General features: G+C 41.9%; 1 protein-coding gene across 2 annotated transcripts in view; it reads left to right on the top strand.

The window, feature by feature from the left end:
• The first annotated feature begins 5,492 nt into the window (after window positions 1-5,492).
• The window catches only part of LOC126162324 (arf-GAP domain and FG repeat-containing protein 1), a 97,071-nt gene continuing 79,805 nt past the window's right edge, over window positions 5,493-22,758 (top strand). The window contains exons 1-3 of one of the 2 annotated variants that reach the window (XM_049918750.1): window positions 5,493-5,627; window positions 5,715-5,937; window positions 13,273-13,366. In XM_049918750.1, the coding sequence (XP_049774707.1) occupies window positions 5,774-5,937; window positions 13,273-13,366 (258 nt within the window). In that variant the 5' untranslated portion in view covers window positions 5,493-5,627; window positions 5,715-5,773. Of the gene's footprint in view, window positions 5,938-13,272; window positions 13,367-22,758 lie in introns of both variants that reach the window. The other variant, XM_049918751.1, reaches the window with a different exon arrangement.

Below are 22,758 nucleotides of genomic sequence, written 5' to 3' on the forward strand. Positions count from 1 at the left end.
TTATATTTTGGGAAAAAAAGTACAGTCTGTCATGTATCTAGTTTTGGGCCAAATCTTTCCTTCCTTTGCATAAATCTGTGGCTTGGTTCTAAAAGGGCCAATGTCAATATAGGTCAAAACTGGTTTTATTGGTGTAGGCCATATAGTTTCATGTGCTCTTCCTAATGTTAAAACGACCAGTGTCTAAGCCACATAGGATGAGAGATACTGGGGGTTTAAGATGTAAGCCCAAAAGTATTTTATCGAATTTCCAATCATCATAAAAGGCCCAATCTTGACATTGGTTCTCCCTCTTATTTTACTTTTCTTATAAGAAGGGCCAATGTTGACGTCCTTTTTTGCTGACACATGGTTTCAGCAATCCAAACAGTGCTGTGACATTGGACTTAAATCTGGTGGGAATAAACAATAATAGGAGTTGTTCCTTTAACAATTCCCCTAACCATTCGGCGCATTGTTAGTGAGGGGTCTAGACAGTCTTGGTGGGCACAAAGATCATGTTTCACAGAGGTGATAAGCAAGAGCTTGAGGAGCAAACTGCACCTGAAATGTAACTGCTGCGGTCTTCACTTTGCGTTGAAGGTAAGTTTACTAAAATAAACTGCTATCAGGAGCATTTTTTCCAACACAAGACCATAAATTGACTGGTATCTGTACTTGATGAGAATCTAAAATATTATCAACCGCCTATTAAATTTATTTCATTTTTATTTTGTTGAAAGTCATCCCAGCACCAGTACAGACGGAAATGCATGTTCCTCATTATTGGCAGATGTGATTTCAAATTCTGATGAAAATGAATTTGAAGATTCCGATGAATATGTTCCAAGTGGTGGCGAAAATAGTGATGAAAGCAATGACGGGTGGAATATAGCTGTACAAAAGACAGTTAAAAGATCTTCAAATATTGAAGGCATTGATCTAATTCAACAGCAGCATGTCAGTGAAACAACAAGGTTCAGTGGAAGGGGAATGAAGAAATGTGATCCACAGGATTCATCCAGAAAAAGAAAGCGAAACGAAAAATTGTGGGAGAAAAATCGGAGGAAAGAACTGAAAATGCAGGAAAGGAATATGTGATGTCGAAAGGAAAAGTTATACCTGCTAAAGTTCTGAAATCATCGTGCAACTGCAGGAAAAATTGCGGAGGAAAAGTAAATGACGATGAGAGAGAGGAGATGTTCATAGAATATTACAAATTCTCCCCAGAAGCTCAAAATTAGTTCATAGCTAATCATGTGTCTGAGGAAAAGAAACACGTGGAGCATTTGAGGAACAAACATGAAGGAACTGGAAGCAGGCGAAAATATTCCAGGAAGTACTTTCTTTACAGTCCCTTGCAAACTAAGATAGAAGTATGTGAGAATATGTTCCTTAGTACATTTTCTTTCACACAAATGAAGGTAAGAATAATTGTGGAGAAAAGACGGGGCTATGCAGGAAGAGTGTTGTGAAGATGGATGTGGTAAACATTCTAATCATCCGAAAATTCCATCTGGCGACATTGATTTAATAAAGGAACACATTAACATGTTTCCTTCCTACGAAAGCCATTATTCTCGATCTCATTCTTCTAAAAAATGTTTATCTCCAAACTTGAGTATTTCAGCAATGTATTGGCTCTATCAAGAATTTTGCTAAATCAATGGTATGAAGCCAAGAAGTGAAGCATGTTATCTTCCACAAACTGAAGAATGACACTTGTGCAAAGTGTGACAAATACGCCATGTTACTCAAGAATTGTTCTGATGATGCTGATTGCTGTAAAGTTGAGGTGGAACGACAGCAACATTTGGATTTTGCCCAGGCTGCTTACGATCAGAAAGACAATGATAAAAGGAAAGCTGAGCAGAATTCCAGTGTAGTAACCCTGGCCTTCGATTTGCAGAAATGTCTACCCACTCTTTTCCTATGCTGTGGTGTGGCAAAAGACAACTTTGGACCTTCAACTTGACCGTCTACATAGAGAGACATGAAGAATGTTCTCCAGTACCTTAAATTTGGAATGAAACAGTTGCGGGAAGAGGTGGCCAAGAAATAGCTTCTTGTCTATATGAATATTTGATGAAACTGGCCAACGAAATTGTTGAGTTACACCTGTACAGCGGTTCGTGTGCCAAAACAAAACAGAAATATTTTTATTGCCATCATGTTTCTGTGAGTAGTGTAAGAATTCATGATTCAGGAAAGACGTTTGGAAATCAACCACAAATTTCTTGAAGTTGGACATACTCACTTGGAAGCTGACTCCATCCATGCAGCCATTGAGAAGACAAAGGAAACAACAACTGTTGAAGTAGAACTGCCAAGAGACTAGACAAAATTAATACGCATGTTTCCCCAAAAGCCACCCATAACTGCAATAGAGGTGGAACAAAAGGACTTCTACAACTTTAAAGACTTGATGAGAAGTCATTATCTGCATAAGAAAATTAACACAGAAGGGAATCATGGAAGACGTATCACTCAGGCATGCCAGGAATTGTCTCCCACGAACAAAGTTACTCCTCAGAAGAAGCATTCAAGATGATAAATCTGAACAGAAAGAAAACTCGACACTCGTCTATGCCAAAACTTGCACCTATCTCTGATGCCATCATACCCATTTCAGAAAAGGAATTAAAGGAGTTAATGAATCTCCTTTCATACATCAATGTAAGCAGTCGTCCATTCTACATGCAGTTCATGAATCATCTGAGAGCCAATACACAGTCAGATGAAAAAGATAAACAGATATCTTATGAAGCGGAGGATGAGGATGCTGGTTATGACGGAAACGAGTGATTATTTTTTTCTCACCCCTTTTACAGTATCAACCACAGTGTATGCAAATTATTTGCCTGATATTAAGAAATGTGAATAAACAGTTTCCCCCTGATTATGAGACCAAACAGTGTTTTCATGATTTTCGGTGATAAAATATGATTTTTGGAACATGTAACAGTTGATTATGGTCTCAGAAACTGACATATGGCAGGGAGAGTGGTGTGATGATCATATCTGCATTCAGTGATGCCTGTGGGGTGAGGATGAAATGGCGGCCAGTTGGTACTGATGGGCCTTCATGGCCTGTTCAGAAGGAGTTTTATAGTTTTTAACAATTTCTATCAGTTATTAAATTCTCAAGGAATGAATAAAGTGATTTAATTAATGAGTACAAGGAAATATTTACCTTAAAATTACCTGTTTCTGGTTGTTCAGTGTACCTGATCCTGATGTCCAAAAAGCCAATGTCAAATAATTTAAGAGAGTTCATGATGTTAAAAAGGGCCAATGTCCTCTAAGTCCTTCAATTTTAAAGTTGAAAATTTTAGAATTCTATATTTAAAAATAAGCTTCAGTTAGGTTGATTTACTATAATGATAGTAACAAATAGCCCCAAATATATCGTTAATAGTTGTCAGAAAATGACAGAAAATATTCAGAAACTTATAACTTTAAACCAAGATTCTTGACATTGGCCCTTTTAGAACCAAGCCACAGAAATATCCTAGATCTCAATACTGAGTCACTAATAAATTCCCTCTTTGCAGATGACAACCTTTCCTAAGAGAAAAACCCATATGCAACTACAATCAGCTATATGTAGGCTAACAGACCACAAATTGGTTGGTTTGAAGGAAATAAATTATTAACAAACACAGAAAAAGACACTGCTGATCTCAAATAAGCCTGTAACATATATGTGTCAATAAACTCAAAGAGCTCTGTGACTTCAGGAGATACAACATTATTAGACATGTGCTTTGATATGAGTTCAGGTACAGAAGCGTAAAGGAATAAAATGCAATACAGAATATAATATGTTTTAGCTTATGTTTTCCTAGCTATAAAACCAACTTCTAGGCTGCGACAATTGCTTACTTTCCCGAATTCCGCCGCTTTATTTACTGTGGAATAACATTACAGACACCACATCACTTAGCTCACACACCTTATTGACTAAAAATTGAGCTTTAAGAGGTATACAACACGCTCAACTGACTGTCACTCTCTCTAAAGCCTTCAGTCTCAACATTTACCTAATTTTTTGTTCCAGAAAGTTGGAAAGAAACGAGAAAGCGTTTAAGAGATTAGAAGAAAAACTTGAATATTGATGAACATAATAAAAGGGCGAAAGACAACTTGTATGTCTGGTCAATAAGAACATAAGCTTTTGAAACTTACTGTACAAATCCTGCTATGTCGACTTACAATGATAAACTACTTATTTATTCCTTCTCTTTGGTTAAGAATTCTCAATGGACATTTAGTATAAGTTCACTGCTCCTATTTAGTTAGAAACTTTTTGCGACATGCAAGTACCAAAAACTTGAAAGCAACAAAAAATAATTCGAGCTTGAGAGCCTGTGTATTAACATTGATATTCAGTTATTCTGTCACTGCAATATCCATAACGTATTGTCTATGTATTATGCAAAGTGATGTGTGTGTGTTATGGACAACGACGTGTCCCATAATGAGTAAAGAATTCTTGACTGAATAAAAACAAATTCGTAACTCAAATGGAGGGCATGGAACAAACAATAATTTTCAGTGCCTATAGTCTTTTTGCCACTTACTACTATGTCTTGCTAAGTGGAGAAGGATGTCCACTCTTTAATCAAGGCAGTATTTTTCGAAACACTAACCAGATTTTATTTTTTCAACAGTTTTATGGTCTCACACAACTGCTGTACAGGTGAAACAACAAGAAACTGTTCGCTCAAAAATGGTGATTCTTTCGGGGTACGAGTAATACCACAATTCGACAGCTGCCTATGAATGTTAAAAAAAGAGATATACTGCATACTTCCTTTGAAAACCGAAAGAAAAAAATTAAAATCTGCGAAGCTCTGTTAGTCACGGAAATAAGTTGAAGTAAACATGACAATGCTGGAAATAAATCGACTCGATTGTTTGCAGACATTCACTGTTGTAGCCTGGGACCAGGCAAAAAAAAAAAAAGATATTTTTGGGGGGCCTTGTCATAGGTTCCATAAGTGTCAGCCTTGCTTTTGCTGATTTTTCGTACCTGTGTGGGATTTTTTTTTTTCAGAATAACGAAAATAGTGAATCAGTTTCAAAATATGCGCGCACAGCGACTGTGTAATTCTCTCTAAAGGGTCTTCGTTATCAGAAACATAAAAAGTTCTGAATTTCCACTACTCGTTGTTTGGCAACTTGTGGGCGTCCTTTCACGCATTTAATGCTTATTTTCAATTAATATTTTTGATAAAACATCGAGATGCAAGGAAGATGCATAAGTAGACCCACAGGGAGACAAGACATTGTCAGGCAATATCATTTGTTCACATTTTCAAGTTATTTCAAAAACGCGCCTAACATTCGTCTAACATCAGTCGTAGCTCAGTTTCTGATTACTTGGTGAAAGTTAAAACAAAATACTCGGCCTTAAAATGATAATGCCAGATAGAAAATGAGCAGTTCTTCCAATGCTTTCACGCAGCACACGAATCTACAAAGAATTTAACTTAGTATCTTTATTTTCGCTTAAACAACATAGGTAACTGGCTTTCATTGTGCCTCGAATATTGACTGTGTACTGAAATGTGCGTAGTACCTCGAGTTGGGCGGCTGACAGCGGCTATTTGAGTAATACATATGAGGCAAAAAAGTCTATTGATGTAACTATAACGTGTTAAGCGTTTTACTGTCTAAGCGACGACAGGGCACAGTTCCACGACCTTTGCCCCTGAATATCTGTGTTGCAGCCCATCAAATCGTTGTAGTTGAGAGACGTGCGCTGGTGAATAAAGAAGAGAAATGCAACATGGCCTCCGCACGGAAGAAGCAAGATGAGAAGCACTTAAAAATATTACGGGAATTAGTGTCGTTACCAGCAAACAAAGAGTGTTTTGATTGTCATCAGAGAGGGCCGACTTACGTGAACATGACAATTGGATCATTTGTTTGCACATCATGCTCGGGGATGCTGTAAGTGTATAACTGCTATCACTTAATTGTTAAAAGACTTCATTATACAGCGAATGCACCACTGACAGCGGGTTCTGACAGCCTGTTTGTAACATTGCTGTTGCCTCTCATCGTGCTGCGGTTGCATTTTAACGACATATGAATATTTCATTATTAGTGCTGAATTATTTTTTTGCATGTGCTAGTGCGAAAAAGGGGCGAACGTAATCTAAACGCTTATCAGAAAAACAATCTTTTGCGGGAAGGCACAGTAGCCCCCATTCCGCTGTGAATTAGTGGGTGTTTACAAGGCAGTTTCATTACATATCTACTTCACTTTTTGTTATACTGTCATTCTCGCTGACTAAAAAAACAAATAGCTCTCTCTCTTAAATCAAGAATTCTGATCTCAAAAGCGTTGAAATTTTTATTTTGTACTTTGTTTACGCAAACGTACCCTGTTTTACGACGTACCAATTAATGTTACCAAACTATTAATTCAGAGTTAGTTATCATCCTTGTTGTCGGCCCTCTCCAGAAACCGTTTAAGTAGCGCTGTTATTTATTTAAACATTGGCATTAAGAGCATTGGATTTTAGTGTTCATTGGCAGCACATAAGAATATGACACATTGATGCACCACAAAACATGGAGGCATATAGTTGGAAATAGTTACGGGACACCTTACTGGTTTTATTACTAAAGAATGACAGCAACGTATGAAATCTGTATGGTAAATGCACTGTCACATTGTGTTAGGTATAACTGTTCTTTCATGTACTGTTACATATACTTGTTTTCTATTAACGCCAGTCCATTGTATTAAATAACTGATGACGTACTCTTAGAGATATACCGCAACCCCCTATGTATCGGTCACACAGGGATTGTAAAGATAAGATTAATTACTGTATGCACAGAGGCCTTCAAACAATTGTTCTTCCCACACTCCATATGTGAATGGATCAGGAAGAAACCCTAATAATTAGTACAATGTGACGTACATGCTGTCATGGACCTCATGGTGGTTTGAGGAGTATATATGTAGATGTAGTTTTATTGAAGTGTGAAAGTCCTATGTCATTTCGATGATGTACTACAAGGACGCTAATAAATTGAATTGAATTGAATGGTCTGAAAAAGTTGTGAATTTTGTTCATTTCTTTTTGAAGCAAAGTACTGTATATTGTCCACAGTAGTTTAGTTGTCATGTACAGCAATTCATTCACTTACTGTTGTGGAGTTTGGGGATACCTTAAGAAATTTGTTAATGTTGAACAGTTAATTGCAAAACTAAAAAGTAGTCTTGCAGAGAATATTAAAGTGACGAAATAGATAAAATCCTTCACATTTGCATCCACCAGCAGTTCCACATACTTTATGCCTCTTTATGTAATCAAAGGATTTAATATGTAAATTTGTTACTTTCATATGAAGCGTGGTACAAAACTTTGTTGCCATATCTCCAAAACTGTGGATTTGGTGCTTTTTTGAAATAGTATGTGTTTTTTTATCAATGTCCCCCCTTAACATAGGTTTGTTGTAGAATCTTAGAATATATTCTGAACTCGAACATAATTACATGTCTTGAACAGAATGACCTCATCAGTGCCAACCAGCATGGATTTTTAAAACATTGATCATGTGAGACCCAAATTGTCCCTTTCTCACACGACATACTGAAATTTTGGATCAAGGCAATCAAGTAGGTGCTGTATTTCTTGATTTCCGAAAAGCATTTGACTCAATACCATATCTACATTTATTGTCAAAAGTATGATCATATGGGGTATTGTGAAATTTATGACTGGACTGAGGACTTTTTGGTAGGCAGGATGCAGCATGTTATCTTGGATGGAGAGTCATGGTCAGATGTAGAAGTAGCTTCAGGTGTACCAAAGGGAAGTATGTTGGAACTCAGGCTTTTTGCAGATGACGGAGTTATCTATAATGAAGCCCTGCCTGAAAGAAACTGCATAAATATTCAGTTATATCTTCATAAGATTTCAAAGTGGTGCAGTGATTGGCAGCTTGATTTAAGTGTTCAGAAGTGTAAAATTTTGCACTGCACAAAGTGAAAACAAAAAAATGTAATATCCTATGACTACCAATGAGTCACTGTTGGAATTGATCAACTCATAGAAATACCTGGGTTAAAACATTGTAAGGATATGAAATGGAATGATCACATAGGTTCAGTCTTGGGGAAAACAGTGGTGCATACAAGTCACTCGTGTGACCATTTCTAGAATATTTCTCAAGTGTGTGGGACCTGTACCAGGTAGGACTAACAGGGGTAATTGAACATCTACAGAGAAGGGCAGCTCAAATGGTTACGGGTTTGTTTAACAGTGGGATAGTGTAACAGAGGTACTGAAGGAATTGAACTGGAAGACTCTTGAAGATAGACATAAACTACCCCGAGAAAGTCTACTGACAAAGTTTAAAGAACCAGCTTTAAATGATTATGCCAGTAATATACTACATACCCCAACATATTGCACATGTAGGGATCGTGATGATAAGATAAAAATAATTACTGCACGCACAGAGGGATTCAAACAACCATTCTTCCCACGCTTCATACATGTATGGATCAGGAAGAAACCCCAATAACTTGTACAGTGGGACATACCCTCTTCCCTGCACCTCACAGTAGTTTGCAGAGTATACATTTAAATGTAGATATACATATGAGTACAAAAGGTAAGTAATGGGACAAATAAAAATCAATCATAGTGGCGTCATGTAGAACACTTAACCCAACTGAGGACTTTTTATACCTTACCAAACCAAACACCAGGATTTTAACAATGCTCTTATACCACTCATAAATTGTAGGCACACTTTGAGGTCCTTTACCATACTCTTTATGAAAATTATGTTGCACAGTTGTTGCAGACTTTGATTCTTCAAAGCAAAACACACAGTGAACATGCATGCCATCAGTGAAGACAGTCATCTTTTGTACAACTGTCATTAGCACTTGTGATGGTGCGATTTGGTACTAGTGTCCTATATGAGTCAAAGCTTGATCTACTTCCCTACAAAACTGTGTCAAGACTAGGTCCGTAAGTTGAGTGAAAAACCTCAGAAGCACCCTGCATAATAAAAAAAGAAATGCGTTGTTAATGAAAATTGAGTCGGGGGGGGGGGGGGGGGGGGGGGATCAATATTCGAAGATGTGTTCAAGGGCAGGTTCCCATATTCATACTTCAGGAAAACTGGTATCAGGTAAGAGAATCCAAATAGCCCATGTGATGTGATAAACACATAGGTGTATGTCCATAGGTGGCAGTACACATTTTCTCTCTGAAGGTATGTACTAACTAGCAACTGTGCCACCAATTTATTGGCTTTCTGAATTGAATGTTCCTTTGACCTGAGCTGATACGGTCTTACTATGCTGGTTCTGTGGAATCCGTGAAAGCGAGGGAAAAAGTACAGCAGTTATATACTCCGAGGGCATGGAACTCTGCTGTGTGGTTTAGTGAAGGGAGTACTCTGGGGTAAAATATTCAAGAAGTAAAATAGTCCTCCATTCATATTTGGGCAGGGATCAGTAGTGGTTATTGTCAGAATAAAAAGTAGATCTGATAATCTGATGTTCTACAGGTCAGAGCATGAACTGTCAGATACATTAATAATACTGGTAGGCTAGACAAACTAAAAAGAGAGATGATGAGACTTACCAAACAAAAGCGCTGGCAGTTCGATAGACACACAAACACAAACTTACACACAAAATTCAAGCTTTCTCAACAAACGGTTGCTTCGTCAGGAAAAAGGGAAGGAGAGGGAAAGACGAAAGGATGTGGGTTTTGAGGGAGAGGGTAAGGAGTCATTCCAATCCCGGGAGTGGAAAGACTTACCCTTAGCAGCCAAGATAGATATGATGCCACAATATACCACAGATGGAGAGGACTGAAAGGGGGAAACTTCCTGTTATACTTTTTGAACAGCTCACAATTTATTAATTGCAGACACTTTGTTTAAGAACAGTGAAGGAAGTTGAATACATGGAAGAGACTGGGGAACACGGGAAGGTTTCAAATGGGTTATACAATAGTGAAACAAATTTAGAAATATTTTCGAGAGTCTTTTCCCTCTGTGTACCGTTATCCCTTTCCCGTGAGTGGACTGTGCTGTTTGTGTTGGTTCTGCCTTGATTTCTGCCATCCTAGATCATGGGGCCAATGACCTTACTGTTTGGTCCCCTCACCTGAATCAAGCAAGCAACCATTTCCAAGAACAGATATAGATTCACATCTTAATTTATCAAATATGGAATGCGAACTAAAGTTGAAGAAGAAGAAGGAGGGGGGGGGGGGGCAGGTGGAGGAGGGGTAAGAAAGTAAGGAATAGTGAATTTTGAGAGTTTCAGATGAAACGTTACTCAGTGACTAATGCATTACTAAAGCTTGGAGCTGGGTCACAGCCCAAGCCATCAAGAACGGTTTCCGTCATGCTGCTGAAACTAAAGACACGTTCCGTGACACTGATGATCTGCCATTGTGTGCATCTTTGCCAGAAATCAACTGTGAAATTCTCAATCAGCGCGACTATGAAATGTATGCAACAGTAGATGATGAGTTTGTTACATCCAAAGTGCAAACTGGAGACGAAATTGCATGAGCTTGTTACATCCAAAGTGAAAACTGGAGACGAAATTGGAAATGAAGTGAAGAATCGGGGTCATAGTGCCGTGAGTGAGTGAGGGAGGTGAAGAAGAAGAAGAGGGGGGGGGGAGGAGGAGGAGGAGAGTATGTCCCTACCATGAGTGATACATTAGAAGCCAGGAATATGTTCTATGAAGCTGGGGAGGAAGCAGTAAAATTGCAAATGAAGTAATGAATATGGAATGTAATTTAGCAAGTGTGTATTGGGCAGATAAACAGCAGAGTAAAATGACTGATGATTTCATTCCTGAGTAAAGAAGTTTGGTGAGTATTAGACACACTGCTGTATATACTATATCCAAGTAAGTTTAATAGTGAAAACTGTATGAAAATAAAAAAAAGGCTAAATAAATTTGTCCTGTTCCATTTGCCACCACAAAAGACTGAAAGTAACGAATATTTGTTACAGCAATGATCCTTTACAACAAAATAATTTTGAAGGTCCTTTGAATGTTGTTATAACCAGGTTCCACTGTATGTTTAAACTGCAGTGTAATGAATTGTAGGGACAACTGAAAAATTTGTGCCACATCAGGATCAAACCTGGATTTTCTGCATTTTGCAAACAGCCGTTTTAACTGTTAGGCTATCTGAGTGCAGCTCCATTTCTGACTCAAACCTACAGTCAGTGATGTTTCTACCATTGATTTCTGAACACTACTACTTGCAGTTCTTGCATGGAATGTGCCACTGCGGGAAACTGCGTCCATCGAGAACTGTGTCTTACTGTGCCGCAAGAGATACATATGAAATAAATTATATGCACTGAAATGAAATGAAATGAATGATTTGCTGGGAATTAAATCGATGAAAGTGCAATAATGTGAAATGGTGTTGTTGGTGACGATGAAAGTTTGAGTCAGGGTTGTAGGTGTGGTCAAGTATGGTAATGATTTGGCAGTTGCTCCTGATATGCAGGAAATCCAGATTCTAGTCTCGGTCTGGCACAAATTTGCAGTTGTCACAGCATATTTATGTAATAAGGCATGGTTTCCAAAGGCTAAAAAGTGGAACATCTGGTAGAAGGCAACCTGTAGCTAGATAAAGTTAGTTTCTGGAGAAATGTAAGAACATGCAAGACATCACAAACACTGTGATTAATTTTAGAAGATATTTATAACATATCTGTCATTAGAAAAAAGTTTTTGACAAAGTTAATATAATTTATGATATTCTGAAGGTATCTGATAATATACAGGGTACAAAAGGCTAACTACAACTGGTACAAATACCGTATTGCAATTGTATTATGGAAATGAGATATGATACAGAGAAGGCAACAATATTATGAAAGGGGAAGTTGCTACTCACCATGTAGTCGAGATTCTGAGTCGCACATAGGCACAACAAAAAGACTGTCACTTTTTTTTTTTTTTTTTGCGACTCAGCATCTCTGCTATACTTGCTTCAATGGCAGGGAGAGCAGGTGTCTTTCTGGTGGGTGCAGGGCATGTGGGGTGGGAAATGAACAGGCAGATCGGGCTGCCAAGGTGGCCTGCAGAGAACAGAATGTAGCACAGTGTCATGTTCCCATACAGGCTCTCGTTTATGTACTACATAGGAAATTTGCACAATTGCGGGATGAGGAATGGATGGCTGACCGTAACAGACAATAAGCTGCCATTGGTGAATTCAACTATCCACCTGTGGCATTCCTCCTGCCAGTTTGCTCAAGTAGGATGAAGTGAACCTCACCCGTCTTCAAATTGGGCACTACCCTCTTAATACAGCTTTTTACTACAGCAAGACGACCCCCACCCCCCAATTTTGTGATGTGCATATCCCTGTGCGCCATATGTTTCTACTGCGATGCAAGGGCTGAAGCCAATATTGGTTGAGATATGCCCTCTATTTGTATTTTAGCTGATGATGAGATGAGTGTGACTAAAGTTTTAAAATTTTCTGGTGTGTCTGGACTCTGGCCTAAGCTTTTAGGCTTGAGGTTTTAGTGTGTTGCAGGGTGGCTGGCTTAACCTTTTTTTTATTCTTGCAGTCAGCCACATCCATATGCTGCTTTGTTTTGCCTCCTTCTACCACTTTCTTCCTGTTTAGTTGATGTTTTAATATTGGTGTTTCATGCTTCAGTTTGTGGGCACACCTGTATAGTTTCCCACATTTTGTTACTTTGTTTCTGTGCAGTTGTATACTCCTGTTAAATGTATTCTCTTGTCTCAAACTGTTTTCACGTGTGTGCTGAAGACCTCGATGTGCACCCATCCCAAGATATCCATCGCCCCCCCTCCCCTCCCTCCCCCCCCCTGTGTGTGTGTGTGTGTGTGTGTGTGTGTGTGTGTGTGTGTGTGTGTGTGTGAACAGGCCACCACACACAAAACATCATGTTCCATAATAGGTTGTAGAGACAAAATTAGCCCTACAGTAATCCTAAGATTTTGATCAATCCTCCACCCTGCCCCCCCCCCCCCCCTCCGCCCCTGGATTTGATTATGCATATGATGTATCTGAATGTCTTTGTGCTTAATACATGCCTATCTTAAATAATTGTGGCAATATAAAACTTCTGCATGTGTGGTCTGTGTAATATTGTTCCAGCACTGTTATATATCAGAAAATAATGAATATTGTTGCTTGCTGTCTTCTTTAACATTAATTTGAAATAAATATTTTCATTAATATTTCTGCAATTATCAGCTTATTTATTACAATTTATTGCTCACAGCCGCGGACTGACACCACCTCACAGGGTAAAATCAATATCCATGGCCAGTTTTACGCCTGAGGAAATTGATATGGTGAAATCGAGAGGAAATGAGGTAACAAAATATGGTTCATATTTGCCTTTTTTATAACTCATTGTGAGATAACTAGTGTGTTTATATTCAGTAAGTTATTTTCTCTTTGTAACACACACACACACAGTATTAGTCACAACTAATGAATCCTGTTTCCTGATTAAAGATCTGCTGAGGCACACACCTTTAACCAATCAGTAAAATTCAGCATAGGGAATACTTTTCCAAAGGAAGAGATTTTACTCCAATAATAATTCTGATACTCTTGAAAAGCCAGTCGATCTGTTCCACACATTATGATTCTGCAGACACATTGCAACTTGAAATGATTGGAAGACAATTTATGATAGGTGGAAGCTATGAATTAACAGTGTACGAGGAGTGGCCGAGTGACTTAAGAGCATTGCTTTCAAACTAATGTTAGAGATTCAGTTTCCAAATTTTTGATAATGTGCTTCCAGTAATCAGTGTGACAGAGATCAAACGTACTGATGGAACATGCTTTGAAAATATGGTGCTCTGCATAGAACAGTAACTGACAGCATTTGTTGCTATCACATACAGGTTCATTATTTACAGATAACGTGCAAGGTGCCATCATTGGGTCCTTATTCATTGCATGAACAGCATCAGAAATGCACTAATTGTCAAAAACAAAGTCACTTACCCATTTAGCCTGAATGGTTTTCAAACGAGAGTGAATGTTTCAGAATGACGTATGTTCTCCATGAATGGGTATTATGACCTGATATGCATGTGGGCTTAAGTCTTCAGAGGTTATTCTGTGGTAAATGCTACCATTCATAATGAAAAACTGTAAAAGTTCATGGAAAGTCTGCGATGCAACAAGATCATAGCATACATGTCTTTCAGACATATCCACAGTGTGCTCAGTGGACTGAAACATGAGCTCACGACTGGCCATTCCATAACCTGATATATTCAGTCTTTACACGGTATCCCTTGTGATGCCGAGGATTTATTGTAAACTAGACTGAATTCAAGGTCAACATCATTCAAATGTTGCAGTACTCACAGATCTCATTGTTGGCAGTTCATTGTACTCTTGCATGGTAAGGAGTACAAAGATGGCTTGACATCCAAGCCGTCTTTTGCCATCCTGATGCTCATATCAAAGGTTATATTTGAAGTCTCTCCTTTGTGGCTAACTCAGTGATCCCTCTGTCCTCCTCATACGTTTGTTGCACCAGATCCATGAGCTTTTTTAAATTTTTCCCATTTGATTATTACACGATCCACAAGTGTCTCCAGTATTGTGTGTAACCACTATGTAATTGCTAGTAACAAAATTTTCTTCTATCGGGGCCTAATATAAATTTAGATTCTAGGACTTCCATTTCTACAAAGTGCTTAAGCATTCTGCTGTTTCTGTGGTAGGTAGGCATAATCAGTAATAATGTGTGAATTTAGTGCCAGTCCTTCCTGAAGTACTGGTAATTCTTATTCCATGGCATATCTGCATGTTCTAGCTTGCAGCTCCACTCTCATAATAGTTTGAAAAGAGCTGAATTTTTCATGGTTATGCCTGTTATTTTGTATTAAATATTTGATGTGTTGTAATCAAAATATCCCATGGTCATACTAAGACTGTGGTGGCCACGACATCATTTTTTACAAATGCTGTTTCCTTAAATCTCTCCAGTTACACTTTGTTTCTTTCTATTTACCCTCAACAACATTAACACAGGTTTCCAATTCTGTGTCTTTCATCACATGTATGTGCCCTCTCAGCCTCAAAATAGACTTCCACTAGTTCTTGCTATACCTTACCATGTGTCCTTAGTCTTTCACAGTGACATGCTTTAATAAAATCTTCTTGATTTTCAAGCCACATCACTTAGAATAAAACATTTGAGGTTTCAAGAGCTATCTGTGCCTTAGTCATCAGGAGTTAAAACCACTTACTGCGGGGACTGGCACTGTGTGGCGTTTACGTAGGATGTAATGGCAGCATCCTCCCCAGGGGGCTCATGTTTCTTTTGAGAGTTCGTGCATGACACTCATGTGACCCTGAGCTATTGCAGCCTAGTCTTCATTCTTAGGCTGTACTTCCTTCCCTGTACCCCATCCTCCCTGTCCTTGCTCCTCCCCCTCTGCCCCCTCCTTCCTCTCTCTGTGTTCTTACTTACATTGACCTGTCTGTCCCGCTGGTTTCCTGTATTCCAGGCAGTTTTGTGCCTTTTGCCTTTTTTCTGGTCATCCTTCCTTTTTAGCGTTTTTGGTTCCTCTTTGAAGTTTGACCTTCACTTCTAAATTTCTCTCCGTAGTGTGAGCCATTTGGGGAAAGATGCCCTGCCTAGAGTCTACGGTGTGGATTCCTCTCTCCCCTTCCTTCCCCTCTTCCTTCCCTGCTGTAGCCCCTCCGCCACGCTGCCACCAGCATGTGTAGCCTATCCAAGTCATGAGACTGTTACGTATCCATCTAGCGGAGCCCTCGACAACACAGAGATTACATTTGTGATACCACTCTCATACGGCTGTCTTTTCAAGTGGTAATGAATCATTGAATGCTGCTTTTTATGATCCTGCGAACTTCCCTTTACTGGCTACACCTTGAAAGGAAGGCCCGGCTTGCCGTCTTGGGGTGAAACACTTTCCCTGCTGCCTGGTCCGTACTAGGATGAATGGGGACACATTCACCATCGCAAAACCATTTTTTTTTTTTTTTTTTTTTTTTTTTTTTTTTTTTGTGGAAAATATTGAAGAAAAGTTCTGCGAAGTGGAGTGTCTCAGTAAGATGTGGTCAGGTTGCCTGTTCATCAAAACTTCTGCCACCCAGTTTGCAGCTCTATGTCATTGTGATCGTCTTGGCAACATCAGTGTCCATTAAACCTGACCAGTCTTTGAATATGGTCCAGGGAATCATTTTTCATAGGTACCTCATCCTTCAAACTGATGAGGAGGAACTCCAGGCCAATCTCCGTCCATTTCTCAGGACGTGTGATCCGAAGTGTGGCCCCCACTAGGAAGGAGCATGCCATCAGAGATGCCAATAATCATGGGGGATACTTTCACAATGGTTTCTTCTACCCCTACAACTTCTGCCCACAAGAGAAAGCTAGATGAGTCATAGCCACAGAAAATTCTTCCATCAGTGCCAAAGCTCCTATTTGTTTCTTAGTCTGACAAAGTTCAAGACATTTCAACAGTAAACCCTTTCATTACTCAGAACTGCAGGTTCTGTAAAGTCTTGTTCCCAGTTACGAAATGACACCTTGTTGTTAGAAACAGACAATGACCTCCAGGCACAAAAATTGCTTCAAACTACACTGCTGCGCACCTTCCCTGTCCGGGTGGAGGCGCACCATACTTTAAACTCATCATGTGAGGTGGTTTGTACAAGATCAGTTGACGGATTATCAAATGACATTCAAAATTACCTGCCTGATCAGGGAGTACATCAAGTAATGAAAAGGATTGAAAAGGAACTGGTACCGACCCGCACCCTCTTCTTGCTGTTTGACAGAGTTCAACTTCCATCTCATATTAAAGTGGAATATGAGAACTTCAGTGTGCTCATACATCCTCAACCCTAAACGTTGCTGTCAGTGTCAGAGGTTTAATCATACCAGCCAGTCGTATTCCAATACAACCAAATGCGTTAACTGTGGCAAGGATGCCCATGAGGGTGATTGTCCACCCCCATCCCCTTGTTGCATCAGCTGTATGGGCGACCACGCTGCTTCCTCTAGAGATTGCTGTATTTTTAAAGATTAACGAATTATTCAGGAACTCTGAGTGAAGGAAAAGGTGTCCACCTTTGCTGTTCGTAAGTTATTCGCCAGTAGAAAGCCCACTGTGCTCCCAGCAGGTTAATACAGCACTGTCCTCGCCTCTCCTCTACCTACTAAGGAGGTAGCCGGGAGACTTACGATCTCACCTTTAGCACCACGGTCGTCAGATCGGCCAGCCCAAAGGTCGCTTGTTGAAACTTCCCACTATCACCCGCTCACTCTAAGGGTCAACCTTCATCGGCTCCTGATAAACCACAGGTCCCAAAATCAGACGCCCGGACTTCCAAACAAGAACCTACTCGTGAAGAATTTTTACGTACCCAGACATGAGAACCATCAACTTCTTCATCTCAACGTCCTGCTTCCGAGAAGGCTCATAAGAAAAACAGTTCCTATCCTTCTCCGCCATGGTGTGTCTCTTCTCGACCCAGCGGTAGCCGCTCTCAGCTTGTTTCCGTGTCGCCAAGACGCACCACTGGTGGCTGATCAATTAGCCGATAACTGGTGGCAGGAGCTACCCCTGAACAACCAATGGATCAGGATCTTTTGCCTCTGGCCGAATGCCATTACACGCCATCGGCCACCGGCTCTCAGCAGTAACTGAGGTGACGGCAACTGTGGTGAGATTCTTTCTTTTTCATCCACCCTCTGTCAATTATCCGTTGCAGTATCTGTGGAATTTGCCCCAATCAGGATGAACTGTCGATCCTCTTACGATCCTACTCCCCAGTCATCTTCTATCCTCAGGAAACAAAGCTCCGTCTCCATGATCACTTTGTCTTCCCTCATTTCCAATGAGTTCAGTTGGATCCTCCCTCTGTTGTTGGTGTTCCGGCACACAGGGGGCATATGATTCTTCTCCATGATACTATCCTTTGTAACCCAACCACTTACACAGTTCCCTCCAAGCTGTCACTGTATGTCTTTTCCTTTCTGGATTCACCTTCTCTCTTTATGCCATATACATTCCATCATCCACCCCAACGGCAAAAGCCGATCTTTCATCCCCGTGGTCAGGTGCAACCCCCCTGTTTGTTGGTTGGGACTTCAGCACCCACCATCTGCTTTGGGATCTCCGCATCCTTGTCAAAGAGGCTCCCTGTTGATTGACCTTTACCACCAAACCGATCATGTTTGCCTCAACCCTGGGGAACCTATATTTTTGTCTGCCTCCACATCAACCTCCTCTCATTTGGACCTTTCGGTTTGTCCTGTTTGGCTAGCTCGGCACTTTGAATGGTTTGCTCTTTCTGATACACACTCGAGTGACCATTTTCAATGTGCCCTTTGGTTACAGTCACAACTGCCATGCCCCTGTGGGTCCAGGGATTAGAATAGGCCCAAGGTATTCCTGCCTGTCATAAGAGACAACTAAAAGTCTCTCTCACGTTTCGGCCTTTATGTGATGGTCCCCTGTAGGGTTTGACTTGCATTTTTCAAAATTTTCCCAAAAAGTGAGCCAATTTGGGAAGGGCACCTTACATGGTGCATAGTGTCCATCATGCGCTGAGACCTCTTAAATCCTTCATCAACGTGGATTTGCACCTCCGCTGATTCTCCTGCTCTTGGGCAAGGTCACCCTCCTGGGTGCGTTTTACTTCATCCTCACTGTTTTCTGCACTGTTGACGATGATGGACTTCTTAGCTCATTTGGACCTGATATCCAGCATGGCATCAAGTTTGTTGTGGTGGGGCTGCCATGTACCCTGTTGGTTGTAGCCCCCTGACCACACAGGGATCTCTCTGCTGACGCCTGCACTATTAACTTCCCACGTATGCCAAAGAGTAGATGCCCATCACCCTGGGGCATTGGGACTCCCGGCAATGGCCATCCTGCCCGGTGGCCTTTGCTGCGGCTGGGTGGTGCCCATGGGGAGGGCCCCTGGTCGGAGTGGGTGGCATCAGGGTGGATGACATGCCATGAAGCATAGTACATCATCTCTTGCTGGTGGTCAAACACCAGCAGTCTCTAAGCAGTCAAGGTCTAACTGCAATGCTAAGAAATATAACCATAAATCGTCTCCCCCCCCCCACACACACACACAACTCTAGCCACACCATGGGAGGAACGTCAGGCCAAGGATGGCAAGGAAGTTTATTCACACTGGTACCTCATATATACGAGAGTTGATGGGGAATCTTTCTTGTCAGTAAACCTCAGTTTTTTGTGGAGCATTTAGAGGACAAGTTTGGGGAGGTGAAGGGCTTGTCCAAAATGCGATCAGGGTCAGTCATGATCATGATACTGCCCAGTCACATGCACTACTAGCCTATGACAAGCTGGGGGATGTTTGTTTCCTTCATGCCCCATAAGAGCTTAAATATGGTCCAGGGTATCATATTTCACAGGGACCTTGTTTTGCAGTCTGGCTACGAGCTGCGTGCCAATTTAGGTGTCCATTTCATCCAACGTGTCCCCCGGGGCCTGAGGGATAATCAGGTTGCCACCGGTGCCTTCATCTTGGTCTTCGAGGGTGACGCATTACTCAAGAAGGCCAAGGTGATGGTCTACCACTGTGATTTAAAGCTCTATATCCCTCCTCTGATGCGGTGCTGGAAGTTCGGCCATATGTCATCCCGCTATACTTCCAGCGCACTTGTCAAGATTGCGGATGCCCGCAACATCCCAATACTCCACGTGCCCTGCCTCCCATCTGTGTCAACTGCAGAGAGCGCCATTCGCCTTGCTTGCCAGACTGCTGGATTCTCCAGAAAGAAAGGAAAATCATGGAGTACAAGACCCTCGACCGACTGACCTACACTGAGGCTAAGAGAAAATTTGAACGCTTGCATCCTGTACATATGACATCGTCTTTCGCCAGCGCTACAACAGTTCTGGCACCATCAGCCAATGCCAGTCACTTCTCACAGCCAGAAGACTACACCTGCCCCCTTGATCGTGGGGGCATTTCCCTCCCTGTTGGTCCTGCACCTGCACCACCTACTTCAGGAGCAACATCCCCCCCCCCCTCCCCAACCATCAGGGACGTCCGACCCCACTTCTAAGCCAGGAGAAGTGTAAACTTTCTTTGGCTTCTCTCACTAAGAAGAGGTCCATTGGGTCCCTCCTTTCCCAGGTTTCTGTTAGTGGGAAAGATGACACCTGCCAGTGGCTGAAGAGCTCAAAAGCAGCTGGTCGTAGGGCTTCACGCTCATCCTCAGTCCCAAAAAGAAGACCCCTAAGACCAAGGAATTGAGGTGGCACCCACACCACCACTTCCTACAAGCTCTGCATCTGAGGATGGGGTGGAGATTCTGGCATCCGTTGAGGCCCTAGATCTCACCAGACCCTCGGACACAATGGATATAGACTGCTCAGGCAATAATTCGGTGGCAGCAGGTGACTGAAGCATAAATTGCCTCATTGAATGTTCCATATGTTCCCAGTCTCATGATGATGTCATTCTCCAGTGGAATTGCAGTGGTTTTTACCACCGCCTGTTTGAGCTACGGCAACTGATAAGCTTTTCATCTGCTATCTGCATTGCCCTCAAGGAAACCTGGTTTCTGGCAATGCGGCCCCCTGCCCTGTGTGGCTATAAGGGATATTACAGGAACCATAGTGGCTATAATCGAGTGTCAGGTGGAGATTGCGTCCTTAGTGATACTGTGCCCCTTCAAACACCTCTTGAAGCTATGGCTGTCAGAATAAGGACGACACAGGAAATAACTGTCTGCAATGTATATCTTCCTCCAGATGGTGCAGCACTCCTGGATGTATTAGCTGCACTGATTGATCAACTCCCTAAACCTTTCCTACTTTTGAGAGATTTTAACGCCCATAACCCCTTGTGGGGTGGTACTTTGCTTACTGGCCGAGGCAGAGATGTCAAAACTTTACTGTCTCAGTTCGACCTCTACCTCTTAAATACTGGGGTCGCCACACATTTCAGTGTGGCTCATGGTAGTTACTTGGCCATTGATTTATCAATTTGCAGGCCAGGACTTCTCCCTTCTATCCACTGGAGAGCACATGACAGCCTTCGTGTTAGTGACCACTTCCCCATCTTCCTGTCACTACCCTGGCCTCAGGCCCACGGATGCCTGCTCATATGGGCTTTAAATAAGTCGGACTGGGAAACTTTCACATCTGCTGTCACCGTTGAATCTGCCCCACACGGTATCATCAATATGATGGTTGAGCAGGTGACAACAACAATTGTTTCTGCGGCAGAAAACGCGATCCCTCGCTCTTTAGGTTGCCCCCGGCATAAGGCGGTCCCTTGGTGGTTGCTGGAAGTCGCTGAAGCAATTAAGGAGCATCAGCGATCTCTACAGCAGCATAAATATCGCCCTTTCCTGGAGCACCCTATAGCCTTTAAATGGGTACAAGTCCACGTTTGCAAACTTTTCAAACGATGGAAGCAGGAGTGTTGGGAGAGAGAAGATTCAACCATTGGGTGTCCTACGTCACCTTCCCGAGTCTGGGCAAAAATCAAACGTGTTTTCGGGTACCAGACCCCAATAGGTGTTCCCGGCGTTACAATAAATGGCATGTTATCTACCGACACAAACGTAATTGGCGAGCACTTTGCTCGAGTCTCTGCATTGGAGAATTACCCCCCAGCGTATTGCACTCCTAAACTGCGGCTGGAAGGGAAAGTCCTGTACACGCCACAGTGAATCCTGTAATGCCCCATTTATAGAGTGGGAGCTTCTCAGTGCCCTTGCACATCACCCCAACACAGCTCCTGGGCCTGATCGGATCCACAGCCAGATGATTAAACATCTCTCATTGACTACAAGCGACATATCCTCATCATCTTCGACCGGATCTGGTGCGATGGCACCTTTCCATTGCAGTGGCGGGAGAGCACCATCATTCCAGTGCTCAAACCCGGCAATAACCTGCTTTATGTGGAGAGCTACCGGACCGTCAGCCTCACCAACATTCTTTGTAAGCTGCTGGAACATATGGTGTGTTGGCAGTTGGGTTGGGTTGTGGAGCCACTTGGCCTATTGGCCTACTGTCTCCACATCAGGGCAGCTTCCGCCAGGGTCGCTCTACCACTGATAGTTATGTGTCTACCGAGTCTGCCATCTGAACAGCCTTTTCCAGACGCCAATACATGGTTTCCGTCTTTTTTTGACATATGTAAAGCATATGACATGACCTGGCGGCATCATATCCTTGCCGCATTGTATGAGTGGGGTCTCCTGGGCCCACTCCAGATTTTTATCCAAAACTTCCTGTCGCTCCATACTTTCCATGACCAAGTTGGTGCCTCCCATGGTTCCATCCATATCCAGGAGAATGGAGTCCCACAGGGCTCTGTATTGAGTGTGTCTCTGTTTTTAGTGGCCATTAATGGTCTAGCAGCAGCTGTTGGGCCCTCCGTCTTGCCTTCTCTGTATGCAGACGACTTCTGCACTTCGTACTGCTGCTTCAGTGCTGGTGTTGGTGAGTGTCGCCTACAGGGAGCCATCCGCATGGTGCAGTCATGGGCCCTAGCCCATGGCTTACAGTTTTCCGCCATGAAGACGTGTCATGCATTTCTGTGGGCGTCGTACCGTTCATCCGGAACCAGCACTTTACCTTAATGATGATGCACTCACTGTAGTAGAGGCATATCGATTCTTAGGTCTGGTTTTCGACGCTCGTTTGACTTGGCTTCCTCATCTTCATCAGCTTAAACGGAAGTGGTGGCAGCACCTCAA

The sequence above is a fragment of the Schistocerca cancellata genome, chromosome 2 (assembly GCF_023864275.1).
Source record: "Schistocerca cancellata isolate TAMUIC-IGC-003103 chromosome 2, iqSchCanc2.1, whole genome shotgun sequence".
Classification (NCBI taxonomy): Eukaryota; Metazoa; Arthropoda; class Insecta; order Orthoptera; family Acrididae; genus Schistocerca; species Schistocerca cancellata.